Raw genomic sequence first — 24,097 nt, 5'->3', positions numbered from 1 at the left:
ATGATTTGAGAACAAATAGACCTTTCACCAATGTTAAATGGGAGCTACTTGTTGGCGAGCTCTTTAATAGTGCCGTCACATTTTGGTTAACAAACAATGATAGTGCCCCTTCACCTGATAGACGGATTGTTTCCCACGCGCTATTCACTTGGGTCCTTCCTGGGACACTACTAGACATTCAATTTAATCATATTCAAATGTAAATTGTATTATATATCTGTGCTTAAAAGAACTCATTTGGTCACCATGTGGCCGTTCAGCGTGAGGGTGACAGTAGTCCACTCCGTCCTTCACTTTTTTTAATTTTAAACACACATTAATTGCCAAAATATTTTGAATTGATGAAAACAACAGATCATTGCTCCTGTTTTCACATACAAAATTAAAAACAATCACTGTAAAGCGTAGCAGACAAATCAACACCCATCCCACTCATCCCTTTGAAATTAATATCCCAAGGTAAATTTCATTTTCATTTATATGAGGTGAAGATTAAATTGCAAATTATATATTTAAATTTTGCCCCCTTGTATTTAATTATAATTTTTGATTTACATCCATAACATTATATACAATTTTTATTTTAGCCATTTTGTCTATGTCATCCATTAATGAGATGGTAATTAAATTTTAGCTCAGTTCAAGACAAAATAATTGTAATAATTTCTCCACAAAAAAAAAAAAAAACATAATTGTAATACGTTAAAATAACCTTTCTTTATTTTTTTTATTTTTTTAAAAAGCCATTTTCTTCACGTCAAATATATATATATATATATAACACCTTTTTCTTTTTTCTGCATTTTTTCTTCTCATTTCCTTTTCTCATTTTTTTCAAAAAAATTAAAAAAAATTTGTAAAAATAAATACACAAACAAAACTTAGAGCAAACTCAAGCAAAAATGGGCCTCAATATAACCCAACCAAACAAAACCTAATCATCATAACCAGGGAAAAAAAAAAAAAAAAACCAAACCTACCAAATCACAGTTATTCACAAGCATCCATTCCATCGTCACACAAGCCTATCTGATCAACTCAACGTAATTTTAAAGCATTAAATAGGTCACTTTGGAAATTCAAAATTTGAAACACAAAAAGGATAATATAAAAATAAGGATTCAATTTACAATTTAGTAATCAAGTGAAACAGTACTCCCACTTAGCACCATAATACAAGCCACGTTGTATACTCTTTCTTTAGTAAAGTATAAAATAAACCTATGCATCATGATGCAACCCAATCCATGCAAGCTATCAACTACCTCAGGCTAAGTTGTTAAAATATGCAGGACGTTAATATATGTCCGAATACGCCATCTTTTTTATATACAAAGAGTAGAAACGAGGTTATCCTTTCTCGGATCCTCCGGTAATTAATGTTTTAGTGTTTACAGCAATTTTATTCCGTTTCAGGTAGGTCACGAAAACGAAAGTTTGGACTTCAAGAAACAAAGAAAGATGTTCTTTCATTTTCTTTTTCTTAGCTTTTTTTTTTTTTTTTTTTTTAATTAAAAATTTTAATTAGTAAATTATTTATATTTTTATTAAAAGAATAATTTTTTTGGTATCCACTTGTCAAATACTTTAAAAATGGCTATAATAAATTACAAAGCCTTCAAATAACAGGATCAAATAATGTCCATGAAATAATATATTTCAAAACACCTATACTTTTATGATAAAAAAGAGAGAGTTAATTAATTATACCTTTTAACCTTAAACTTGCACACCATTTACAATAACCCTCAAACTATCAATATGCTTTATTAACACCTCAATTTATGAAAATTGCAGCAATATAATTCTTATGGTTTAAATTGAGAGTTAAATTAGCAGGAAGTTGTGGTTTTTTTCCTTACAACCATTGAGAATAATTTTATGTAACTACACTCAATTTTCATCTCATTTGATATCCAATTTAGATGATATGGGACTCATTTGTTGGGTCTCAATTAAGCTTGGTGCGAATTAAGAAAATCAACTAACAATTTTAATCAATTACTATAAATTATAATCATCAAAATCACTAAGCCAAAACCACCAAGTGTGGCCTAGTGGCTTGTCTACCACTGGGTAAGGCTTTGGGGTTTGACTGGGTTTGCTCCCCAATTTGAGTCTCAGCAGCTGCAACATCTTGTGGCCAGCAGCAGGCTCCCGTGGCCAGCAGAGATTAGTTGAGGTGCGTGTTAGCTGTCCCAAACACCCGGTGGGAAACCCAAAAAAAAATCACTAAGCCAAGATATCAACCAAGTCATATACATATATTGCACATGAGTGGTGAGTCACGTCATCATTGTGGATCAAAAGAAAATCACTTTAAACAAATTGACAAATTTGACATATATGTTAATAACATAAAGAGTATGCAATTCAATAGTTTTTTTTTTCTTTTGAGAATTGCAATTCAATAATTAGATTTTTAAAATATGTAACCAATTGAATGGTTTAATGAGAGTTGTAATCATTAACTACAACCGAATTTGTAATCAAATTTTGTTTTTAAAAAAAATTATGACTCTTTTTAAGAGAGTTTTAACCTATGCCGTTTACTCTTAATAATTGTTCTTTATTATCATTTTAAGACACTAATTAATTTTTGGTATACGTGAAAATCGAACCCAGATTTTTTAGAGTTTGGTTTAGCTCTAGTACTTTTTTAACTGGAAGTGTGAAATCTCTTTTTGTTTTAATGAAAAACAATCACATCATCTATTAACTAAATAAAATGTGTAGATTAAAATTCATTACCATTTGTCATTATATATTTAAAACAAAAAAAAAATTGCCCAATTAAAAAAAGTACCCGAGGAAAACTAAATTCGATTTTTTATTTAAGAAAATTACGACTAAAGCTACACATTTATTGACTTGTTAATTGTCACTTTCATCGGATTTAGAGCTAAACTTTTTTAAAAAGGAAATATAGCGTTGTTTTGAAAGAGAACAAGGCAGTGATGTTGAGCGAAAACGGAACAGCAACTGAGAGTAAAATAAACTTAGCAGAGAAGAGAGGAATATATATACTAATAGAGAAAAAGAAAAGAACGAATAAAAACGTTGGATTGGTTGGGTGTCAGATATTGCCCAAGCCCTGCTCTGGTAGCCGTTTTCTTTAACTTCTCTCCCAAAGATGCCCCATCCATCATCATACTCATACATTACATTACCACTTACACACACACCTTTCCTCTTTCCTCTCTCTCTCTCTCCCCCACCTTATATACATTTCTTTCCCTGTACTTTTTTAGAGAGAGAGAGAGAGAAAGAAATACACACAGAAAAGCACTAATCATCAGACAGATAGAGAAAGAGAGAGAGATAGAATCGATGGGATCGTCTTCAGGTCAGAGCAGTAACTACGATCTCTCATTCAAGATCTTATTGATCGGAGATTCTGCCGTTGGCAAAAGTAGTCTTCTTGTCAGCTTCATCTCCAACTCTGTCGATGATCTTTCTCCCACCATTGGTACTTTCTTCTTTTTCAGCCAACTTTAATTCAGTTTCGTAGCTCACTGAATTGTAAATAAAAAGTAAAAGTTCATCTTCATGTTGAACTTTAAGTTTTTTCCCAGTATAGTTCTCGACTTTTGTCCGGTCTTCAATGATTGGAAATATCAAATTTTTCGGAAAGCTAACGTCTTTTTTTTTTTTTTACTTACGGTTTCTGAGGAACTAAACAGAGTCCAACACTGTTGGATCTATGACTAGATTCTTAAGTTTGAGTAATGGAAAAAAAAATATATCATTGGGAGTTCCAGTATATGCATATGCAATATGGGTCACTAGAGTATCTACCTTAGTCGCCCCACATTTGAATATTTTGAGACTCAACTGGCACCGAGTTCATAAAATTTCTTGAATTTGTGGATTTCAATTTTGGAATCCTTTAAAAAAAAGTTTGTATGTGTTTCTATAACACGATTATGGGGGTGGGGGATTTGACTCCTGGATATCTTGTGCCAATCAGTTGAGATAAAAATAAGTTATAACAAGATACTGTCTACATAATAAATACTATAAATCACTTATCATTCACGGTTCTTACCTTTAATTTTGATCAATCAATGCAAGTATTTCAATCACTTCGATGTGTTAAGTAGCTCATGTTATACATATATAAAACTTCTAATCATGTGTAGGTGTGGATTTTAAAATCAAGCTGCTCACAGTCGGTGGGAAGAAATTGAAGCTCACAATTTGGGACACTGGTAAGCTGTGGCAATGGTCCATTCTTTCACTTTTCAATGCTTCCAACTTGAAATATAGATCCTATCTGTCTATATGTAAAGAACCCTGAAAGCTTAACTACACCATCAAAAGATTTTCAACTTTCCTTAGTTTTTTTTCCCTTACTGTTTTGTACATTTGCTACTACATCACCATGTTTTTGGGGATCTTAAGTTGCAGGAGAAGAATTCATCAAATAAGAAACCAAAATCAAGAAAATTTCTTCGTTGAACTAAGTTCACCAAGGACTGGTTCTCTCCATTTGATATGACTCCTTTATTGGAGAAGTGTATCATTCATTCTAAATCTGGAGTGTTATTATCTGTACTTTTGATACAAAAGTCTTCTATTCCCCATTTTTCCATGTTAAAATTTAAAACATGTCGTTGATGCATTTAGTGGAATTGGTAACCTTGTACCGTTTCATTAAATATTTTCTAGCAGCAGTTTTTTGAGTTCTGAAGCTCATTAACAAAGATCAATATACAGTAACAAGTTGAGTAACCTTTATTTTCAGTTTGCTCTTCACGCTTCTCTGTGCAATGTTCATTTGTATTATATCATTAAAAGGCGAATGTATGAATTGTGCACTGATTCTAGGTTTCTTGGATAAAATATATCATATGCTCTTTTGTCATTTCATCTTGTGCCTGTAACTTATATTACAAACTATCTGCTGAGAAATTGTTTCACTATGTAAATGAATTATGATTGACTTTGCAAAATGTAATGTCTTTTGCAGCTGGACAGGAGAGGTTCAGAACATTAACTAGCTCTTATTACAGAGGTGCCCAAGGGATTATTCTAGGTACATGCTACCAACAATATATATTTATGTCATTCTTCAAAGCATGTATAGAAATATCTAGTTTCTTAATTATGTAAGATGTTGTTTTGGTTTCAACTTGTAATTAGTCACTGTTTTGGTACCCTTGCTACGTTTTCCTCTCTTCTTCTTCTTCTTCTTCTTATATTTTTTAATGATGGAGAAATCTCTTCAAGGTAAAGTCCCTTTGGACCTACCCCTGTTGAGTAAACCTTGGATGCATGGTCCTGGCCACAAAAACCGTGCATTGGCTAATCCTGGACTTGATCCCAGGACTTTGACGGAGCACACCCCAAGCCCTACCAATCAAGCTAACTCTGTGCAAGCACTTACTACCTATTCCTCTTATTTGTGCTGTTATGGTTTATATTAAAATAAAAATAAAAGGGATCATGTCAGATTGACTATGAAGATGAAGGATGCCTGCTAGTATGGTATACATTAATCTTGTCTGTAAGTACACAGTACACCTCACTTATCATTGCACTATCTAGGGTTAACTTGCTAGTGGAGTTTATTTTTTTCCCTGGGAAAAGCAGGGCATACATTTTATAGAAAAGTGATTGACATTTCTTTAATAATATTGGTTTTCAAATCTATATTTTATAGCTGTCATTCTCCAATCTGTTTGATTCATTAAACTACTGTCTTACAACTCCACAGATATCATTGATCTTTTTCACATCTATTATCTAAGTTTGACTGATGCCAAAGATCCATATAACAACTAAAAGAATCACCAAAACAACATAATTTGCAACTTTTTTTCAAAATCCTATTTTCTATTGCACCAGTCAGGGAACAAAAGCTTTGTTTGTCTTTTCGTAGTTGTAAAAAGTATCTTTAGGTAGGTGACTGGAAGAATTGGAAGATGGGATTTTTAAGAGTGATGCTAGATACTACAAATTTTACTTCATAACCCTTACAAAATGACATGTCATTAATCACAGAAAAGTGATGCAAATGTTCATTTATTAAATTGTTTAAGTGGCAACAGTCATATTATTGCTACATCATTTTGTGAGCTTTTTGTGGTAGCTATAGCATTTTCCAATTTTTAAGGATTGGCAGGAAATTTAGTACACTATATGTTGTAAGAAAAAGGAGTTTCTAATGAAATGATCTGGCCATGCTCAAACAAAGACAAATGCTGTAGCTTTCAGAATATTAGATCGTAAGTATAAAGGGAAGCAGAATTCTGAAAAGGATAATGTCAGAATCTGTTGGAAGATATACAATTTTCATATTATACTAGAGTTGTGGCTTTTATAAAGTTAATATAGCTGGCAAGAATTTGGTTAGTTCTGTTAGTGACCATTGATGATATTATGCTTGTAAATAGAGAGATGAGAGGCAGGTATATAACATGACATTGTTATAAGCGCTTGTCTGTTCGTAATGGCTTTTTGCTTCTATATGTGCTAGTGAACAACCTTAAACAATGCATTGGCTTTATTATTAGATAAACTATTTTTTTAGTCTTAATCTAAATGGTGTAGGCAAGCTTTGAAAAGATCCCCCTCCTCCTTTCTTGTCTTTTGCACAACTGCCTTGTTTGTGACCTTATCATACTTTTAATATTCTTATTTAAGACAAACTTTTCTAGTATATGCATCATGGAGGCCTTGAGAAACATTTTCTTTAATTTTCTACTCAAAGTTCATCTATGGCACAAATAAATAGACCTTTGCGCATAGGTCACTTGCTTGAAACTAGCATGGCTAATTGGTAATATAAATAGTGGATTCAATTATAACTTTAATAGGCTATTTGCTGTTGAATTGTTGACTTTGTTCATCACCTTTTTTAATGCTATGTTCCCATGGTTTTGGTTAACAGTTATTACCAATTTCTTTTCTTGTGTTTTAGTTTATGATGTTACTCGGAGGGAGACCTTTACAAACTTATCTGATGTATGGGCTAAAGAAGTAGAACTCTACTCGAATAATCAGCACTGTGTCAAGATGCTTGTTGGAAATAAAGTTGATATTGTAAGTTTTATATTCTCCATGTCTTTTAGATTTTGCTATAAGTTGACAAAAACTTAGCTTCATGCTCTTTCTAAATTTCTGTAAGCAAATCTGTGAGAAAATAAATGGAACAAAAAGTCTGACGCATTTGACTGGCATGATCTGCTTTTTTTGAGATAGTCTGTCAAAGAAGATTAAACTCTTGGGACAATCTGTACTTTAACATGGTATTAGAGCAGGTGGTTTTGAGTTTGATCCTTATCTCCTCCACTCTACCTTCCATTTAAAATCCCACTATTAAAATGGAGTTTGAGCCCACACGTGAGGGTGGTTTTTTTTTGGGGGAGTGGGGGGGGAGCGTTACAAGCATGTGGTTAAATGATTAATTTGCCATATCCCAATATCTTAAACTTTTGGGACAATCTATAATTTAACAGTCATATTCTTTCCAAGTTTTCTCCAAATGCTTGGTACTTGTAGGAAAACAAAATTTTGCTAGCAAAGTGTAGAGCTGATTAGTTGCTACATTGTATTGAAAATTTATTTTTATAGTTAATGCTTTCATTTAATACATTCAATATAGCTAAGTCACTAACTGGTATATATATGTTCTCAACCTCTATTGTTGAGATAACATTGTCTATGATGCACCGAGTTATTGCTAATGAGTTGAGACTGCCTTGTAATTCCTAGTTATTCCATGTACAATTAGCATGCCAGAGAGCGAAGCCAATATGATGGTTCACATTGAGTTGAGTGTGTACTTTAATTGCCTAAAAATGAATTGTCATATTAAGATGCTATGATTATCATGTCTAAATCGAAGGCTAGAGTGAGCTTCAGTTCTTAGCGTACTGTAAAAGTATGCGGTAAGTTGCAGGTTTTATCTCTGAGAGAGTGAGTATGCACATCGATTTAGTGCTATTTTTCCTTTCACTCCTTTTTCCTTCTGGCTCCTTTTTCGTTCTGGTAGAAGTGGTAGCTTCATCATTTTCCTATATGACTTGTTTCTTAACAGTCTATTTTTTTTTTTCAAAATAAAATTCCTAATGATTATCAAATATGTTGTTATTCTTATTGAAAAGAACAATTGATGATATGTCATAAACTAAATTTTCTGGTAGAAAGCTCTCAATCTATTACTTCAGTTATAACATTTGATTTATGTGTGATTCCAGGATTCTGAAAGGGTTGTAAGTAGAGAGGAGGGAATTGCACTAGCTAAAGAGCTTGGATGTTTGTTTCTTGAATGTAGTGCTAAAACTAGGGAAAATGTGGAGCAATGCTTTGAAGAACTTGCATTAAAGGTAATACTCATGCCATTAAAAGCAGTCAGTTTATCAATATAATCACTATATTTATTGAATTGTGAAGTGTATGGTGGGTTTTATGTTAGATCTATTTCAAGCTATGATGAGAGAGAGAGAGAGAACAATGGTTGTAATGCTACCAGCCAACAAGCAATAGCCCCAATCCTCTCTATATATTTTTAAAAGAAAAGCTATAGTGGTTTGACTTGGTAGCCTTTAGTTCGAATGGCATATTCCCCCTTACTACGAGGGGAAGGGTCAGGCAGAGAAAGGGGGTTTATCTGATGATAGGAACAAAGAAAGGTTTATCCAAGAAAAACTATGTTTGTTTGTGAAACAGAAAACAAAATATGATTCTCATTATTGCGTAGCATTGGTGTTTTGGATTTGAATTATTTAGTTGACTGGTTAGCAAACATACATTGACCGAAGTATGATTTTCACGCAACTAGAATGAGTGAAAAGCTGTAATTATTTCCCTTTGTAGTTCATTTAGTGTTCTCACTTTTAATGAGTTTGAGATTATATTACCTTATTTTTTTTTTGACTAAACGTTTGAGATTATATTACAGATAATGGAGGTTCCTAGTCTCTTGGAAGAAGGATCTAGTCTAGTGAAGAGAAACATTTTAAAACAGAAACCGGAATACCAAGCACCTCCAAATGGTGGTTGTTGCTCTTAAAAAAAAGAGGTTCAGATATCAAGAACAGATCATCATGTACATGTTAATTTCTGTTCTGGTGTATTACACTTGTTCTTGTCATTGAATTGAGTAATTACATGTACCTTTGAGAATGGAATATTGGCACTCAGATAACATATATTACCTTGTGTAAATTGTTTGCCTTTGTTTTTTCCCCCCCTTTTTTTAATTAAAAAAAAATCCCAATGTTATGAAAACAAAATTGCTTGTATTTTGTTGGTTTTAACACAATTTTTCATGCTAGGCAAGCGAATGAGTAGATAATAGAATTTTCTACTTGGAGCATTCTTTTTTCTTTTGCTGAATTCTACTTGGTAGTTAAATTATAGTGAGTTTTACTCTCCAATGTAGCTAACAATGTTGTGAATTATTAGTATTTATTTTCCTTGTTCCTTAGTTGAATAAGTCACTAGCTAGACGCGCCATACACTTGTGTTGCCCAAGATTCATTAATCAATACTAACCTTGACCATCCAACATGCCTGGGAACTTGTGAATAATTTTGATGTTATATGCATATGGAAAACCCAACTCGAATCCTTTAGTAAACACTTGATGTTAAAAAGGATCAAAGACTAGAGGAGGGTTGGGATCCTGGGTTAAAAGGAGTATGGAATTCACGGTAGGTATGAGGCAGGAGAATCAAGGTGTGCTTGTAAGAAAAGGAAATTTAAGACAATGAACAAGAAGAAACTTTTTGGATTTTTACCTATAAGTGACATGCGATTGTTCTTATGTTCAATTGAATTCAACAATTCATTATGGATTTTTATTAAAAGATTTGATTTTGTTTCTTGATGATGATATTATTCAAAAGTAGCCATTTCTAATAATTATACGAAAAAAAATAAGGAATGAAAAAGAGCTCATCTATTATTATTAGTTTTTTACTTTTATTTATTTATTTATATACAAGATAAAAATTCTAGTATATCTTAATTTAAGGGTATATGTGTGTGAAACTATCTCCTAGAGATTAAACCCTGGCCCTTACCTTTCACACCCCGCAAGCATTTATATTTGTGGAGTAACCATCACACCAAAAGTATGCGGTGGTATTAGTTTATTACTATATATTTGCAGTAATCTAATCCTCATCTATCAATTTCCTCCTCTTAAGTAGTCATAAAATCTAAGAGTTAGATCATTTTGGATATACAATATTGTCAATTTCTACCTTGATGTTATAATAAAATCTGTTATATTATCCCTTGGATTATGTCTTTCTGTTTCACCATTTTTTTACGAATTGGTACTTAAAATTATCAATGTTTTATGAATTGATTGCCTGAAATATTGTTCCTTCCGAAGGCAGTAAAGTAACTTTGCTTGATTGAAAGTATATTAAACTGGGAATGCAGCATACAATAAGACTCAAAAATTTGCTTATGTTCGCTTCATTAGGTTTCCTAGAAGCCAAACTCTAAATTAGGTATATATATATATATATAACACTAGATTACGTATAAAAAGATTACCGTATTAGCATGTTAAAGATCATTAGTTACAAGATTGTTATACAATAATATTGGCATCTTCACAAATAATTCTCTCTTTTTTTCTTTTTTTCTTTTTTTCAATTAAGGTTGAAAAGTTGGTGTTTCTCACATTTTTTTTTTTGAAAAGTTGGAATAAAAAAAAGTTTAAAAAATTAGTGCGGCATGACTTGTTATTATAAGAAATAAAGCTTGCAATAAATATATCAATCATCGGTGTTTGCGAGAATATATCCAGTGAACTTTGAGTTGATTATATAGTTTGCCATGTAATGAGATGATTGGTATAATAACAACATATTGATTGACAAAACTTAGGTACTATTTTTTAAGTTCATTTTTTAAAATTTTATCACGTGGTTTTTTTTTTTAATAGAATAAAAATATTTTTTTTAGTTAAGTAGCCACATGATAGATTCTTAAAAAGAAAACCTAAAGACCATCATCTAAAATACTATACATAAGCTTTGTTCCACATTTTTTTTAGGGGAAGTTTTGACTCACATTGATTGTATCTATGCGTTAAACTCACCCATATAACTCTTTTTTCTCAAGCAAACACTCAAAATGACCTAACTCATAAATGTCTAACATGGATAGAGAAAAGACGAATTTTTAAAGGCTTAAAAATACCATACATACTTAAAAGAGCCTAAATCTTAAGTGTTTAGCTCAAGACTTTATACTCACACATGTCATTTTTTTCCCAACGTATGAACTTTACCCGCTAGCATGTAGAGAAATATTATATAAATTCTCACTCACTCCACTGAACCATACTATTATATTCAAAAAAAGAATTTTAAATTTCCTTACCCAAACTTTATTATTATTATTATTATTATTGAGTTAGAGTAAAAGGTACACTATATTGGATCTAAAACTGTTTGAGAAGAATTGCTACGCTATTTGGTATACATGAGGTAACAATAAATTTATGGTTAATTCTATTGTACAAACTTTCTTTGTATTTTAGTGAATTTGTTTACAAAGTATTAATGCTCATGCAATTGCGGAAGTTTCTCTCTAAACTAGTTTAGAGAAAAATCTTTCAAATTTGTCATATATTTTTTTATTAGATGTGAATTTTTAAACTTTAATCGTTGAATTGCATGTTATATATACTTTTAACATACATGTCAAATTTTATTCAGATCAGATATTATTTACTATCCAACCAATAAACTTATTTTTTATGCATAATTTTAAAAAACAAAAACTCAAATTTAAACATTTGACTATTAGCATGGTTATTAATCTTTGATCTTCTTGAAATTTTGCAAGTATAAAGAATATAATAAGATTATATAATCTAATGGTTAGATTTTCAAAATTCATATCCAATAAAAAGATATAAGAAAGGCTTAAAAGGTTTTTCTCCAAATTAGTTTGGAGACAAATCTTTTTCGCTTTAGAGGGAGTAGTTTGTTTTTTATACTACAGCCTTGGGTTGGTGAGCACTAAGTTGAAACCAATAGGTCCAAATTCCAATATGATCACAGTTGGATTGAAAAAAAACTCTGCTACATGAACTCCTTATATCTATTAATATATAATGCGCCCTCAAACCTTTCTTGAATTGTGATATGTGTGAATGTGTGCGTATACTATAAATATAATATTATTTTATATAATTTAAATTTTAGAAAATAAAGAGAATTTGTTATATGTGTGTGTATTATTGTCATATTATAATAGCCTTTTGTAATTAGTGATTTAAGAAAGTTAGTGATTGTTCAATTTTTTTTTTTTCTTGAGAATGTGATTATTCAAGTATTTGATCGATAAAGTAGACACTTAATTTATTATTTACGCATAGATGGGTGTGACTCTGTGGGTCAATAATTAATATAGTGCTAGTTGAGTTTTGTCATTTAGTTTAATTTTTTTAATTAAAACAATGACAAGTAGATAATGACAATTGTATACAAATAAAAAAAATTTATACAAATTTAATTAAAAAAATAAAATGGTCACATTTACTTATGTTGACAATAGATAATGATAATAATGAACTATAATATAACGATTTCAAAATATGAAAATTTGTAGAAAGAAATTATAAAACTTCATATATTTGCATGTTTTTTTTATATCGATACCTCAATATATTCAAGTTATTTTTTATTATTAAATTTTTTTAAATTTAAGTTTCTTAATTACATCTTAAAAAAATTCCTAGAGCCACCACCGAATACTTTCAATCATATATTTGGAAGATGTACCATTGTCAACTTTTTATACTTTTGTTAAGGACCGTGAGTTGCTGTATTTAGTGGTGTGCGTGGGCATGTTGAGTCGAGTTGTGGGGTTTTTTTTCAATCCAATCCAACATGATGGATTAAAAAAATCCAACCCATTATAAGGTCCAACCCAACTCACGTGGATCCGGTTGGACCCATCAATTTCATAGTTTTTTTAAATTATTATTATTATTAAATTGAGCATTTGTACAACACCACCACAAATAAGAACAAATTTATAACTAAATAATTATAAGCATAAGAAGGAGATTGAAATTAGGAGAACCTAGGGCTTTATTTTATTTAGGAAAAGGAGCAAAAAAAAGTAAATAATAATTTTTTATAATATATTTTTAAGTATATATTAAATATAGGTGGTCAGGTTGGAGTAGTAACCAATACAACTCAACAAATAGAGTTGGATAAAGTCGGTTTTGATGATTTGGCTGTACACCCCAACTATATTAAATAGGAAAATAAGTAAAATTACTCAAACTCAAAAGATGAAACAATAAAATAAAATAAATGTTTAGAATTTAAAATATGAATAGACGATATGCAGTAGAATCAGGTAGCATTGGAGGGAGGGAGTAGAGAGTAGTTCGGTTTTCATATTTTTATATTACAACTTCGGGTCGGAGAAAAACCCCTAATCCAAGTTCCAAAGAAGTTTAGGATTAGAAAAACCCAATCCCAATCCCAATTAGAGATATTTCCTAGACTTTTTATCAAAAAAAGAAATATTTCCTAGGGTCTCTTTGTTACACAATCTCAAACTCACGTTTTTACATTTTAAACAACATTACACACTTTTTCACCCACACAAATTTCAAAAAACTACAAAAATCTCATTTCAAACTACTCTACCAAACACCCCCGACGGTGAAACTCCAAAACATTCGTTTATATATAGACCAAACCAACAAGCGCTCATAGACCAAAAAAATAAACACTAAAGGCATGTCCTCCACAGAGAATCTTAGAAACAATGACCAAGCTCATAACCTAAACGAAAACCTCATCAAGACATCAACAACCAAGCTCCAAAGCACATTGGCGCGACGGCGCCTCCACCTGGACCACCTCAAACTTGAGCAACAGAACACATCGGGCCTCAAACTCGAGTAACAGCGACAGCGACTCGGTGAGATCGGTGATCAGATCAGAGATTGCTTGGCTTGTCCTCATCGCCTTGACCCTCAAGTCCTCGCCTCGACATGCTACCGCGGCGCCACCCCTCAGGCCTCAAGGTATTTCTGTTCTTTACTTCTCTCTCTTTTTCTCTATCAGTCTATCTCATCTTACATCTTTGGCTTTGCTGTTCTCTGATCTAAGAGTGAGAGCGGAGCTCTCTCTCTCTCTCTCTCTCTCTCTCCAAATGTCTAATTACCTTTACTTTATAACTTTATTTGAAATTTTGACTTTAGTGGTTTGTGAGTTTGTCATTTTGTGTGTTGTGAATGTTTTATGTGTTTAATGTTTTCGTGGAATGTTGATTGACTCTTGTGACTCCATTGAGTGGGGGGTGGATGGGGGTATGGGTGGGATATTTGAATTGGGGAAGTGGACAAGTAGAGGAAAGGCTAATTGACCAAAAAAAATTAAATTAAATTATGATAGGCACTAGGTAGTGGGTTGAGCAGTGGATAATGGATAGTGGGGTATGTGCTAGACTGCTATTAGTGAGTAAAGAAAAATAATGAAGCAACTAAACAACAATAGAAAGTTTTTTTGCAATGAAATATATGAAGAATGAACTGCGTAATATAATAGGAGATCAGTGGATGAATGATTGTTTGGTTGTATACATTAAAAGAGATGTAGCTCGTAGCATTAATAATGAGACTATCATGCAACGATTTCAAAATATGAAAACTCATAGAAGGTAATTGTAAACTTTATGTATTTGCATTTTTTTTTTTATTGTTGTTGTCAATATATGAATTTTTCTTTTTATTAGATTGTGTAATTTATGTTTCTTAAGGAACACCCTGAAAAAAAATTCCTAGAACTGCCACTGTGCTTGGTTGCCCTTGTTTACTTGCTTTCTCCTAGATTTTTAATTTTAAAATACTTATTTAGATTCTAATAATCAAGGGATTAATTTGTTAGTAATCGATTTTGTATTATTGTCATGTTATAATAACCTTTTGTAATACAATTAGTGATTTAAGAAAGTTAGTGATTGGTGAAGGTTTTTTTTTTTTTTTTTTTTTCTCCCCCTAAGAATGTGATTATTCAAGTACTCTCTCTCTCTCTCTCTCTCTCTCTCTCTCTCTCTCTCTCTCTCTCTCTCTCTCTCTCTCTCTCTCTCTCTCTCTCTCCAAATGTCTAATTGCCTTTACTTTATAACTTTATTTGAAATTTTGACTTTAGTGGTTTGTGAGTTTGTCATTTTGTGTGTTGTGAATGTTTTATGTGTTTAATGTTTTCGTGGAATGTTGATTGACTCTTGTGACTCCATTGAGTGGGGGGTGGATGGGGGCATGGGTGGGATATTTGAATTGGGGAAGTGGACAGGTAGAGGAAAGGCTAACTGACCAAAAAAAATTAAATTAAATTAAATTATGATAGGCACTAGGTAGTGGGTTGAACAGTGGATAATGGATAGTGGGGTATGTGCTAGACTGCTATTAGTGAGTAAAGAAAAATAATGAAGCAACTAAACAACAATAGAAAGTTTTTTTGCAATGAAATATATGAAGAATGAACTGCGTAATCGAATAGGAGATCAGTGGATGAATGATTGTTTGGTTGTATACATTGAAAGAGATGTAGCTCGTAGCATTAATAATGAGACTATTATGCAACGATTTCAAAATATGAAAACTCGTAGAAGGTAATTGTAAATTTTATGTATTTGCATTTTTTCTTTTTATTGTTGTTGTCAATATATGAATTTTTTTTTTATTAGATTGTGTAATTTATGTTTCTTAAGAAACACCCTGAAAAAAAATTCCTAAAATTGCCACTGTGCTTGGTTTCCCTTGTTTACTTGCTTTCTCCTAGATTTTTAATTTTAAAATACTTATTTAGATTCTAATAATCAAGGGATTAATTTGTTAGTAATCGATTTTGTATTATTGTCATGTTATAATAACCTTTTGTAATACAATTAGTGATTTAAGAAAGTTAGTGATTGGTGAAGGTTTTTTTTTTTTTTTCTCCCCCTAAGAATGTGATTATTCAAGTATTTGATTAATAAAGTAGACACTTAATTTATTATTTACGCATAGATGGGTGTGACTGTGTGGATCAATAATTAATATAATACTAGTTGAGTTTTGTCATTTAGTTTAATTTTTTTATTAAAATAATGACAAGTAGATAATGATAATTGTATACAAATAAAAAAAAATTTATACAAATTTAATTAACAAAATGAAATGGCCACATTTACTAATATTGACAATAGATAATGATAATAATGAATTATCATGTAACGATTTCAAAATATGAAAATTTATAAAAAGAAATTATAAAACTTCATGTAAGGACACAATTTGAGGTCTTTAGCCCAAATGATCAATGAACTTCGGCCTAGAAAGCCCAATACAATTAATTTATGAGTGAGTTGGAAATTTGAGTTTTAATGAATTGGACAACAAGTAAGTGGATTTAGATGACACAAAAAGGAAGGTAGACTGATTTAAACTACAAAAAATCGCTCTTGGCATAGTCCGAGTAGGTCAGTTCTTATATATTGATTCTCAAGTTTGATTACAAATTCAGTTCTTGATTGCTACAATGTTTCTCTCTTTTTCTCTTTCATCCTCCTTTCCTCAAGGGTCTCTTACATTATATATCTGCCTTTGAATGATCTTGGCCCTTCACTTGTCGATTATTTAAGCCACTACTTGAGTGCTTGTCCTATTAGACACCCTTATAGGCCCTCTATGAGTTGGGGCGATCAAAGCTGTATTGTTCAAGGGTCTTCTTTACATAAATGCGACCAGAAAGTTAGTTACAGAGCATTCAATGCGGTAGCAGCAGCTATCATTTGGATATTTTCTAGCTCCCATCTTTCCTATACGTCCATAATACTCATCAATAGAACCTCTTGAAACATCACCTTGGATGATAGGAGGTACATCTTGACATTCGTTGCGTTTAGCTGAGAGGATATTCCTCCTCGGACAACTCTCCTAGCCTCTATAGTCCTAGTTTGCTCATAAAATTTGAAGTATTACGTCTTCTTTGTTATTGATCTATTCTCGGGCCATGGAACCTCCTTAGATAACGCCCAAGGCCTAATATCCATTTGGACCTACGTCCTCACACTTCATATATTTGCATTTTTTTTATGTCGATTCTTCAATATATTGAGGTTATTTTTTTATTATTAAATTTTGTTTAATTTAAGTTTCTTAATTACATCTTAAAAAAATTCCTAGAGCCACCACCAAATACTTTCAATCATATATTTGAAAGATGTACCATTGTCAACATTTTATACTTCTGTTAAAAACCTTGAATTACTGTATTTAGGAGTGTGCATGTGCAGACTAAGTTAAGTTGAGGGGTTTTTTTAATCCAATCCAATTCGATGGGTTATAAAAATCCATCCCAACCCAATTCCCGTTGATCAAGTTAGACCCATGGATTGGATATTTTTTTAATTATTATTATTATTATTATTAATAAATTGAGCATTTGTACAAATTTATAACTAAATAATTATGAGCATAAGAAGGATTGAATTAGGAGAACCTAAGGCTTTATTTTATTTAAGAAGAGGTGAAAAAAAAAAGTAAATAATAATTTTTTAAATATATATTAAATATAGGCGGTCGGGTTGGATTAATAACCAATACAACTCAACAAGAAGAATTGGATTAAGTCGGTTTTGGCAAATTGGCTGCAGAACCCAACTACATTAAATAGGAAAATAAGTAAAATTACTCAAACTCAAAAGATGAAACAATAAAATAAAATAAATGTTGTAGAATTTAAAATATGAATAGACGATATGCGGCTTATTGAGCAACAACAAAAAAATGATTTGACTTAGAGTACCCAAAAAAAAAGTATTTGACTTTGATAATCAGATAGCTTTGGAGGGAGGGAGTAGGGAATAGTTAGTTTTCATATTTTTATATTACAACCTTGGGTCGGAGAAAAACCCCTAATCCAAGTTCCAAAGAAGTTATGATTAGAAAAACCCAATCCCAATTAGAAATATTTCCCAGACTCCAAGTGACGGTGAACCTCCAAAACATTCGTTTATATATTGACCAAACCAACAAGGGCTCATAAACCAAACGGGTTCTCAAAAAAAAAACCAATGCGCGTCCGCCGATTGATCAAAATCATCAAATGGTAAAGGAAAACTGAAATCAGAACTCCTAACCTAAACGAAAAAAACGTCATCAAGACATCAACGACTAAGCTCCAAGCACATCGGCGCGACGGCGCCTCCGCCTGGACCGCCTCAAACTCGAGCAAAAGCGACGGCGACTCGGCGAGATCGGAGATCGGATCAGAGATTGCTTGGCTTGTCCTCGACGCCTTGACCCTCGAGTCCTCGCCTCGACGTGCTGCCGCGGCGCCGCCCCTCAGGCCTCAAGGTAGTTCAGTTCTTTACTTCTCTCTCCTTTTCTCTATCAGTCTATCTCATCTTACCTCTTTGGCTTTGCCGTGCTCTGATCTAAGAGTGAGAACGGAGCTCTCATTCTCTCTCTCTGTCTCTCGAAATGAGATTCTCTTTTTCTCTCCGGCTCTAAATGTCTAATTGCGTTTACTTTATAACTTTATTGATTTGTGAGTTTGTCGTTTAGTGTATTATGAATTTTGTGTATTGTGAATGTTTCGTATGTTTAATGTTTGTGGAATGTTGACTATTTGGGCTTGTCTGTTGACGGGGGGGTGAATGGGGTCGTGGACTGGAATATTTGAGTTGAGGAAGTAGAGGCAGTAAAGGTTGAAGGTAGCATGTAGAGGCAGTAAAGAATATCTGACCAATAACTTTATGTTAGGTACTAGGCAGTGTTTGCTACTGTACAGTGAGGTAGTTAGTAAAAAAAATAATGGAACAACTAAACAATAATAGAAAGAAGTTTTTTTGCAGTAAAATATATAAAGAATGAATTGCTCAATCAAATGGGAGATCAGTGGATGAATGATTACTTGATTATATATATTGAAAGAGATGTAGCTTGTAATATTGATAATAAGACTATCATACAACGATTTTAAAATATGAAAATTCGTATAAGACAATTGTAAATTTTATGTATTTACAAATTTTATGTATTTGCGTGTTTTTTATTATTGTTATCAATATATGAATTTCTTTTTTTAGTAGATTGTGAAAGTTATGCTTCTTAAGGAACATTATGAGAAAAATTCCTAAAAACTATCATTGTGAATGGTTGCGATTGTTTACGTGCTTTCTCCTAGATTTTTAATTTTACAATACTTATTTAGATTCTAATAATCAAGGGATTAATTTGTTAGTAATCGATTTTGATTTTAAGCAAAAACCATTAGTCAAATATTTCTTGACGATCAAACATGTAAATGCACTGGACAGTGGTTATAAATATTATTAACCGGCAAGTTGGCATAGTATTTTGCTTCAAGGAATATGTAGTGTGATATCAAAATGTACTTACTGTAATGTTGCTTGCTTATGTTTTTACAGGATATTGGTATCGATTCTCACCACCACATTGGAAATATTAAAAATTTTTTTTTTTGGCTGATTCAATCTCAAAGTTCTCCATCCACATTAATTTCTCTCAATGGATCTCCTCCAAATCTACAAAGACCGAAATGATGATGAAATAGACGAATTAGAGGATCAATTCCAAAACCCAAATTCCACTGCATCATCCCCTGAGGCCTCCCCACCGCGCCTTCTTCCCGCCAAGTTTGCAGCACCAAAGGTTGATGAAACCATGTTGGCCCTCATGGCGGCTCAAGCCTACCAAGCACAGTCGAGGCCAATAGACCCACTCCAGCATGTTGTTACCTTTAACCCCACCTATGAACAGCTCTGGGCCCCCATTGTTGGCCCAGTCCACCCATACACCAAGGACGGCATTGCCCAGGGCATGCGCAACCACAAGCTCGGCTTTGTTGAGGATGCCTCCATTGAACCTTTCATCTTCGATGAGCAGTACTATACTTTCCACAAGTATGGCTATGCCCCTGACCCCTCTGCCTCCGCTGGCAACAATTGTGTCGGTGATCTTGATGCCTTGCAAAAGAATGATGCCATCTCTGTTTACAACATCCCACAGCACGAGCAAAAGAAGAGGAAGATTGAAAAGAAGGAAACAGAGAAGGAGGAAGGTAATGGCTACGAAGAAAACCTCAATAACGTTGAGCTTCAGAATCCAGCCAGTGACACTTGGTTGATGAAGAATAGGAAGAGTCCGTGGGCAGGCAAGAAGGAAGGGCTACAAACTGAATTGACTGAAGAGCAGAAGAAGTATGCAGAGGAGTATGCTAAGAAGAAGGGTGAGGAGAGAGAGAGAGGCGGTGAAAAGGGAGAGATTGTTCCAGATAAGAGTACATTCCATGGTAAAGAAGAGAGAGATTATCAAGGAAGGTCTTGGATTGCGCCTCCCAAGGATGCCAAGGCCAACAACGATCATTGTTATATACCGAAGAGATTGGTGCACACTTGGAGTGGCCACACGAAGGGCGTGTCTGCAATAAGGTTCTTCCCGAAACAGGGGCATTTGATATTGTCAGCAGGGATGGATACAAAGGTGAAAATTTGGGATGTGTTCAATTCGGGCAAATGTATGAGGACCTACATGGGTCACTCCAAGGCAGTTAGGGATATTTGGTTTTGCAATGACGGGACAAAGTTTTTGACTGCTGGGTTTGATAAGAATATCAAGTACTGGGACACAGAGACTGGGCAAGTGATATCAACTTTTAGTACCGGGAAGATTCCATATGTGGTTAGGCTTAATCCGGACGATGATAAGCAGAACATTTTGTTGGCGGGGATGAGTGATAAGAAGATTGTTCAGTGGGATATGAATACTGGACAGGTTACGCAAGAGTATGATCAACATTTGGGGGCCGTGAATAGCATTACGTTTGTTGATAATAACAGGAGGTTTGTGACTTCGAGCGATGACAAGTCGCTTCGAGTATGGGAATTTGGGATTCCCGTGGTTATAAAGTATATTAGTGAGCCTGATATGCATTCTATGCCATCCATTTCACTTCATCCCAGTACAAATTATCTTGCCGCACAGAGTTTGGACAATCAGATTTTTACGTATAGCACGAGGGACAGGTTTCAGCTCAATAAGGAGAAGAGATTTTTCGGGCACATTGTGGCAGGGTATGCTTGCCAGGTCAATTTCTCGCCAGATGGCCGGTTTATTATGTCAGGAGATGGTGAGGGTAAATGCTGGTTTTGGGATTGGGAGTCGCCCAAAGTTTTCACACCTCTCGAGTGTCATGAGGGAGTGTGCATTGGGTGTGAGTGGCACCCATTGGAACAAAGCAAGGTAGCAACTTGTGGCTGGGACGGATTGATTAAGTACTGCTAAGTTAACCTCTTATTCTCTGACATTACTGTGGACTCATTCATATATGCATCTATTTTGGTACATGCCAACATATCTGCTTGATATTCATCTTTCTAAAACTAGCACAATGTATATTTTAATATTTTATTGCTAATATCTGGTACAAATTAGTATTATTATAGTGACAAATTCTGGGTGTTTTGTGTGATGACACAAATAATAGATCATCCATAAAGTAGATGTCCATGTAGATACGGGGTTTGACTTTGTGACATCATTCTCCTTTCTCAACAATTTGTGTTCATAGATTGATTTAGGGAACCGAATGTTGTTGTCTGCAAACCCTCAGTCCGATGTGTGCTTTTTTAAACAGCTGATTTCTTTCTTTCTTTCATTTGAGGCTATCTTCCTCCTGCTCATGCAATAATATATCTCTCTGATACAAAAATTACTGTTTTTAACCTTTATTCATTTAAGGATGTTCACCTTGAAGCCTTAATGATATGAGGGGGCTGACTGACCTTAGATCCCAAGCAACAAATGCTTCAACATTCTGTTTACTCGGCTGTAAGACATATAGCAGAGTAAATTATTAGTTGCCATTATCTGCCTTGCGAACATGGTGGTCCTCCCTCAGTTATCTTCCACTCACAGCAAAACTTTCATTCCATCAACTATCCTCTCTCCACAAAGCAGGGCAAGAATTCTCCTCTTTTTTCATTCACTGACACCAAGAGCAGAAAATACAATCACTTCACATTCTACCAAACACAACTTAAATGACTTCTTTGTCAGAAAATTTTTTCCCAGGTCATAACAAGCATTTTTTAACATTTAACTTGCAAATAGTTTGGATGACTTTCTTTAAAGCTGCTGATTTAGACACTTATTAACCATGCATATGAAATGCTCTCTCTCTCTCTCCATAACATATATATGTATATGTATATATAAAAGACCTGCACTATGTGTGCTTGCACATTGAATTACTTGTTTCCTATGTGCTCCTAGCCCTCCTAGTCTATTAAGGTGAGAGTTTCATCACAACTGCCCCCTAAGTCATTGATTGGAGTCTATTAATAAAAATGACCAAATAAGTACTCTTAAATCAAGACAAATATCAAATTCTTGCCCAATTGTCCTGCACCTGGTCTCATCATCGTTTTTAATCTACAATGTGGCTGTTTCCTGGGCACATAATTCATTGGTCTTTTCTTCATATTAATTAATTTCTTAATCTGTAAAGTTTCTTCCAACTCTGTGTGTGTGAATGTGTCTGTGGAGGAAATAACCTTCAGAGTGCAAGATGATGCAACTAAAAAAAAATCAGCAATCTAGATTATCAAAACATAAGGCAATAGGACTAATGGCATTACAAGAAGAGATGACTTCCAGATATATTATGCATCTCTTCTCATACCTGTCGAGATTATTGAGTTGCTGCTTCCATCATTTCCATTACATTCACAGTTAACATCCACTTTGCCACTACTGATACGTTTTGGATAAAAGACTCTCTCTCTCTCTCTCTCTCTCTCTCTCAACATTTAAAAGATCCCTTAAATTACAAAATCGGTAGCATTTTTAGCTTTTTGGACTTGAATAAAAACTATGTCACAATATCAGAGGTTATTATTATTATTATTTAAGGAAAAATCATGTTGCCCATGTAAAAAGGCCAGTAGCATGATGAGTTGTCTAATTTTGTTGTTGCAAATATTATTCTAGAGTATCATAAGCATGTGTTTGTTACACATTGAGGGTGTTCAAACCCTGCTATGGTGCAACTTTGTCATGCTCCCCTAGCATGATTTGTTTCCATGCCTTCTAGTCATTTTTACCTAAGTTATAGTGGCTGGCTGAGACTAAAGTAAATTTAAGAGGTGAGATATATGTTTATTGAAAGAATAAGATAAATGAGTAACTCATCAAAAATTGGTAAGATAAATAACTAGGTTGTAGTCAGTTCACTTGAATCATCTTCATTCTATTTGCTGGCTGTAAGGATATGATCTTGCCATAGGCTGTCACTCATTTGCTATTGACTTCCTGCTTCTTTAGCATCTTCCTTTTGGAGAACCAAGTTATGTTACTGGTGATTCATGTGACTTATCTCTCAATTTCGGATAGGATGAAATCATTCTTCTACTACCGTTTACTCTCCTGAATTTATGTGGAGTCTAAGATGTTGTTTCAAATTATCGCATTAAACCTACTTACCAAAAAAAAAAAATCATCACAGTAAACCTGAAGTTGCAATTGCTTTAAACACACCCTCACGGTAAATAATTTTCTTTCACATTTTTTCTCCCTGTATTGACTCACATGATGGAATGGTGAATCTGTTTAGCATTTTGGAAACTAACTTTTTAAATTTTGCCTTGCAGGGACTAGTTGCTTCTCTGCTCTATGTTGCAAGGTGCGGATATATATATTCATGTGATGAACCTGTCTTTGGCCCACGGACTCCCACACATTTATTCTTCAGCCCCGCAGAAGCCCTATCAACCTCCTTTTAGTCCCTGCTTCCCTTGTGGTACTTGTAGTTGTAGGTATCACCCCGCTTTGGAAAATAACCAACTTCAATACTCTATACCTGTAGCTTCGAAAACTGTCCCTTTGGTTAGGCACATTGCAAATTGATTTTTTCCAAGGGTTGATTTTGACCAACTCTCGTGGGAACTCTTGGTCAGCTGGCCTGTTGCAAGGTTTCTTGTAAATTATTATTATTATTATTATTATTTTTTTTTTTCATGATAAATAGATTTAGTCGGCTTCATATGTTACCAATGGACTAGTATTATCAGTAATAACCTGAAT

At 33.4% G+C, this 24,097-nt stretch overlaps 2 protein-coding genes across 3 annotated transcripts; both read left to right on the top strand.

Moving 5' to 3' along the window:
• The first annotated feature begins 3,209 nt into the window (after window positions 1–3,209).
• On the top strand, window positions 3,210–9,174 carry LOC112001042 (ras-related protein RABC2a). Its single transcript, XM_024033206.2, has 6 exons — window positions 3,210–3,469; window positions 4,143–4,211; window positions 4,973–5,038; window positions 6,926–7,047; window positions 8,205–8,333; window positions 8,909–9,174. The coding sequence occupies exons 1-6, from the start codon at window positions 3,331–3,333 to the stop codon at window positions 9,017–9,019; spliced, it is 636 nt and encodes a 211-aa protein (XP_023888974.2). The 5' UTR covers window positions 3,210–3,330; the 3' UTR covers window positions 9,020–9,174.
• An 8,614-nt stretch (window positions 9,175–17,788) lies between these two features.
• Window positions 17,789–24,097, top strand: LOC112001034 (uncharacterized). 2 transcript variants are annotated; one of them, XM_065779067.1, is made up of 3 exons: window positions 17,789–18,346; window positions 19,423–21,256; window positions 23,665–24,097. In XM_065779067.1, the coding sequence occupies exons 2-3, from the start codon at window positions 19,523–19,525 to the stop codon at window positions 23,794–23,796; spliced, it is 1,866 nt and encodes a 621-aa protein (XP_065635139.1). In that variant the 5' UTR covers window positions 17,789–18,346; window positions 19,423–19,522; the 3' UTR covers window positions 23,797–24,097. The 2 variants fall into 2 exon arrangements, with proteins under 2 accessions (XP_065635139.1, XP_065635140.1); XM_065779068.1 differs by having other exon boundaries at window positions 19,423–21,288; window positions 23,665–23,752.

Source organism: Quercus suber, unplaced genomic scaffold (genome assembly GCF_002906115.3).
Source record: "Quercus suber isolate HL8 unplaced genomic scaffold, Cork oak 2.0 scaffold_198, whole genome shotgun sequence".
NCBI lineage: Eukaryota > Viridiplantae > Streptophyta > Magnoliopsida > Fagales > Fagaceae > Quercus > Quercus suber.
The sequence above is the reverse complement of the archived record's forward strand: the minus strand, read 5'-3'. Positions and strand labels throughout refer to the sequence as shown.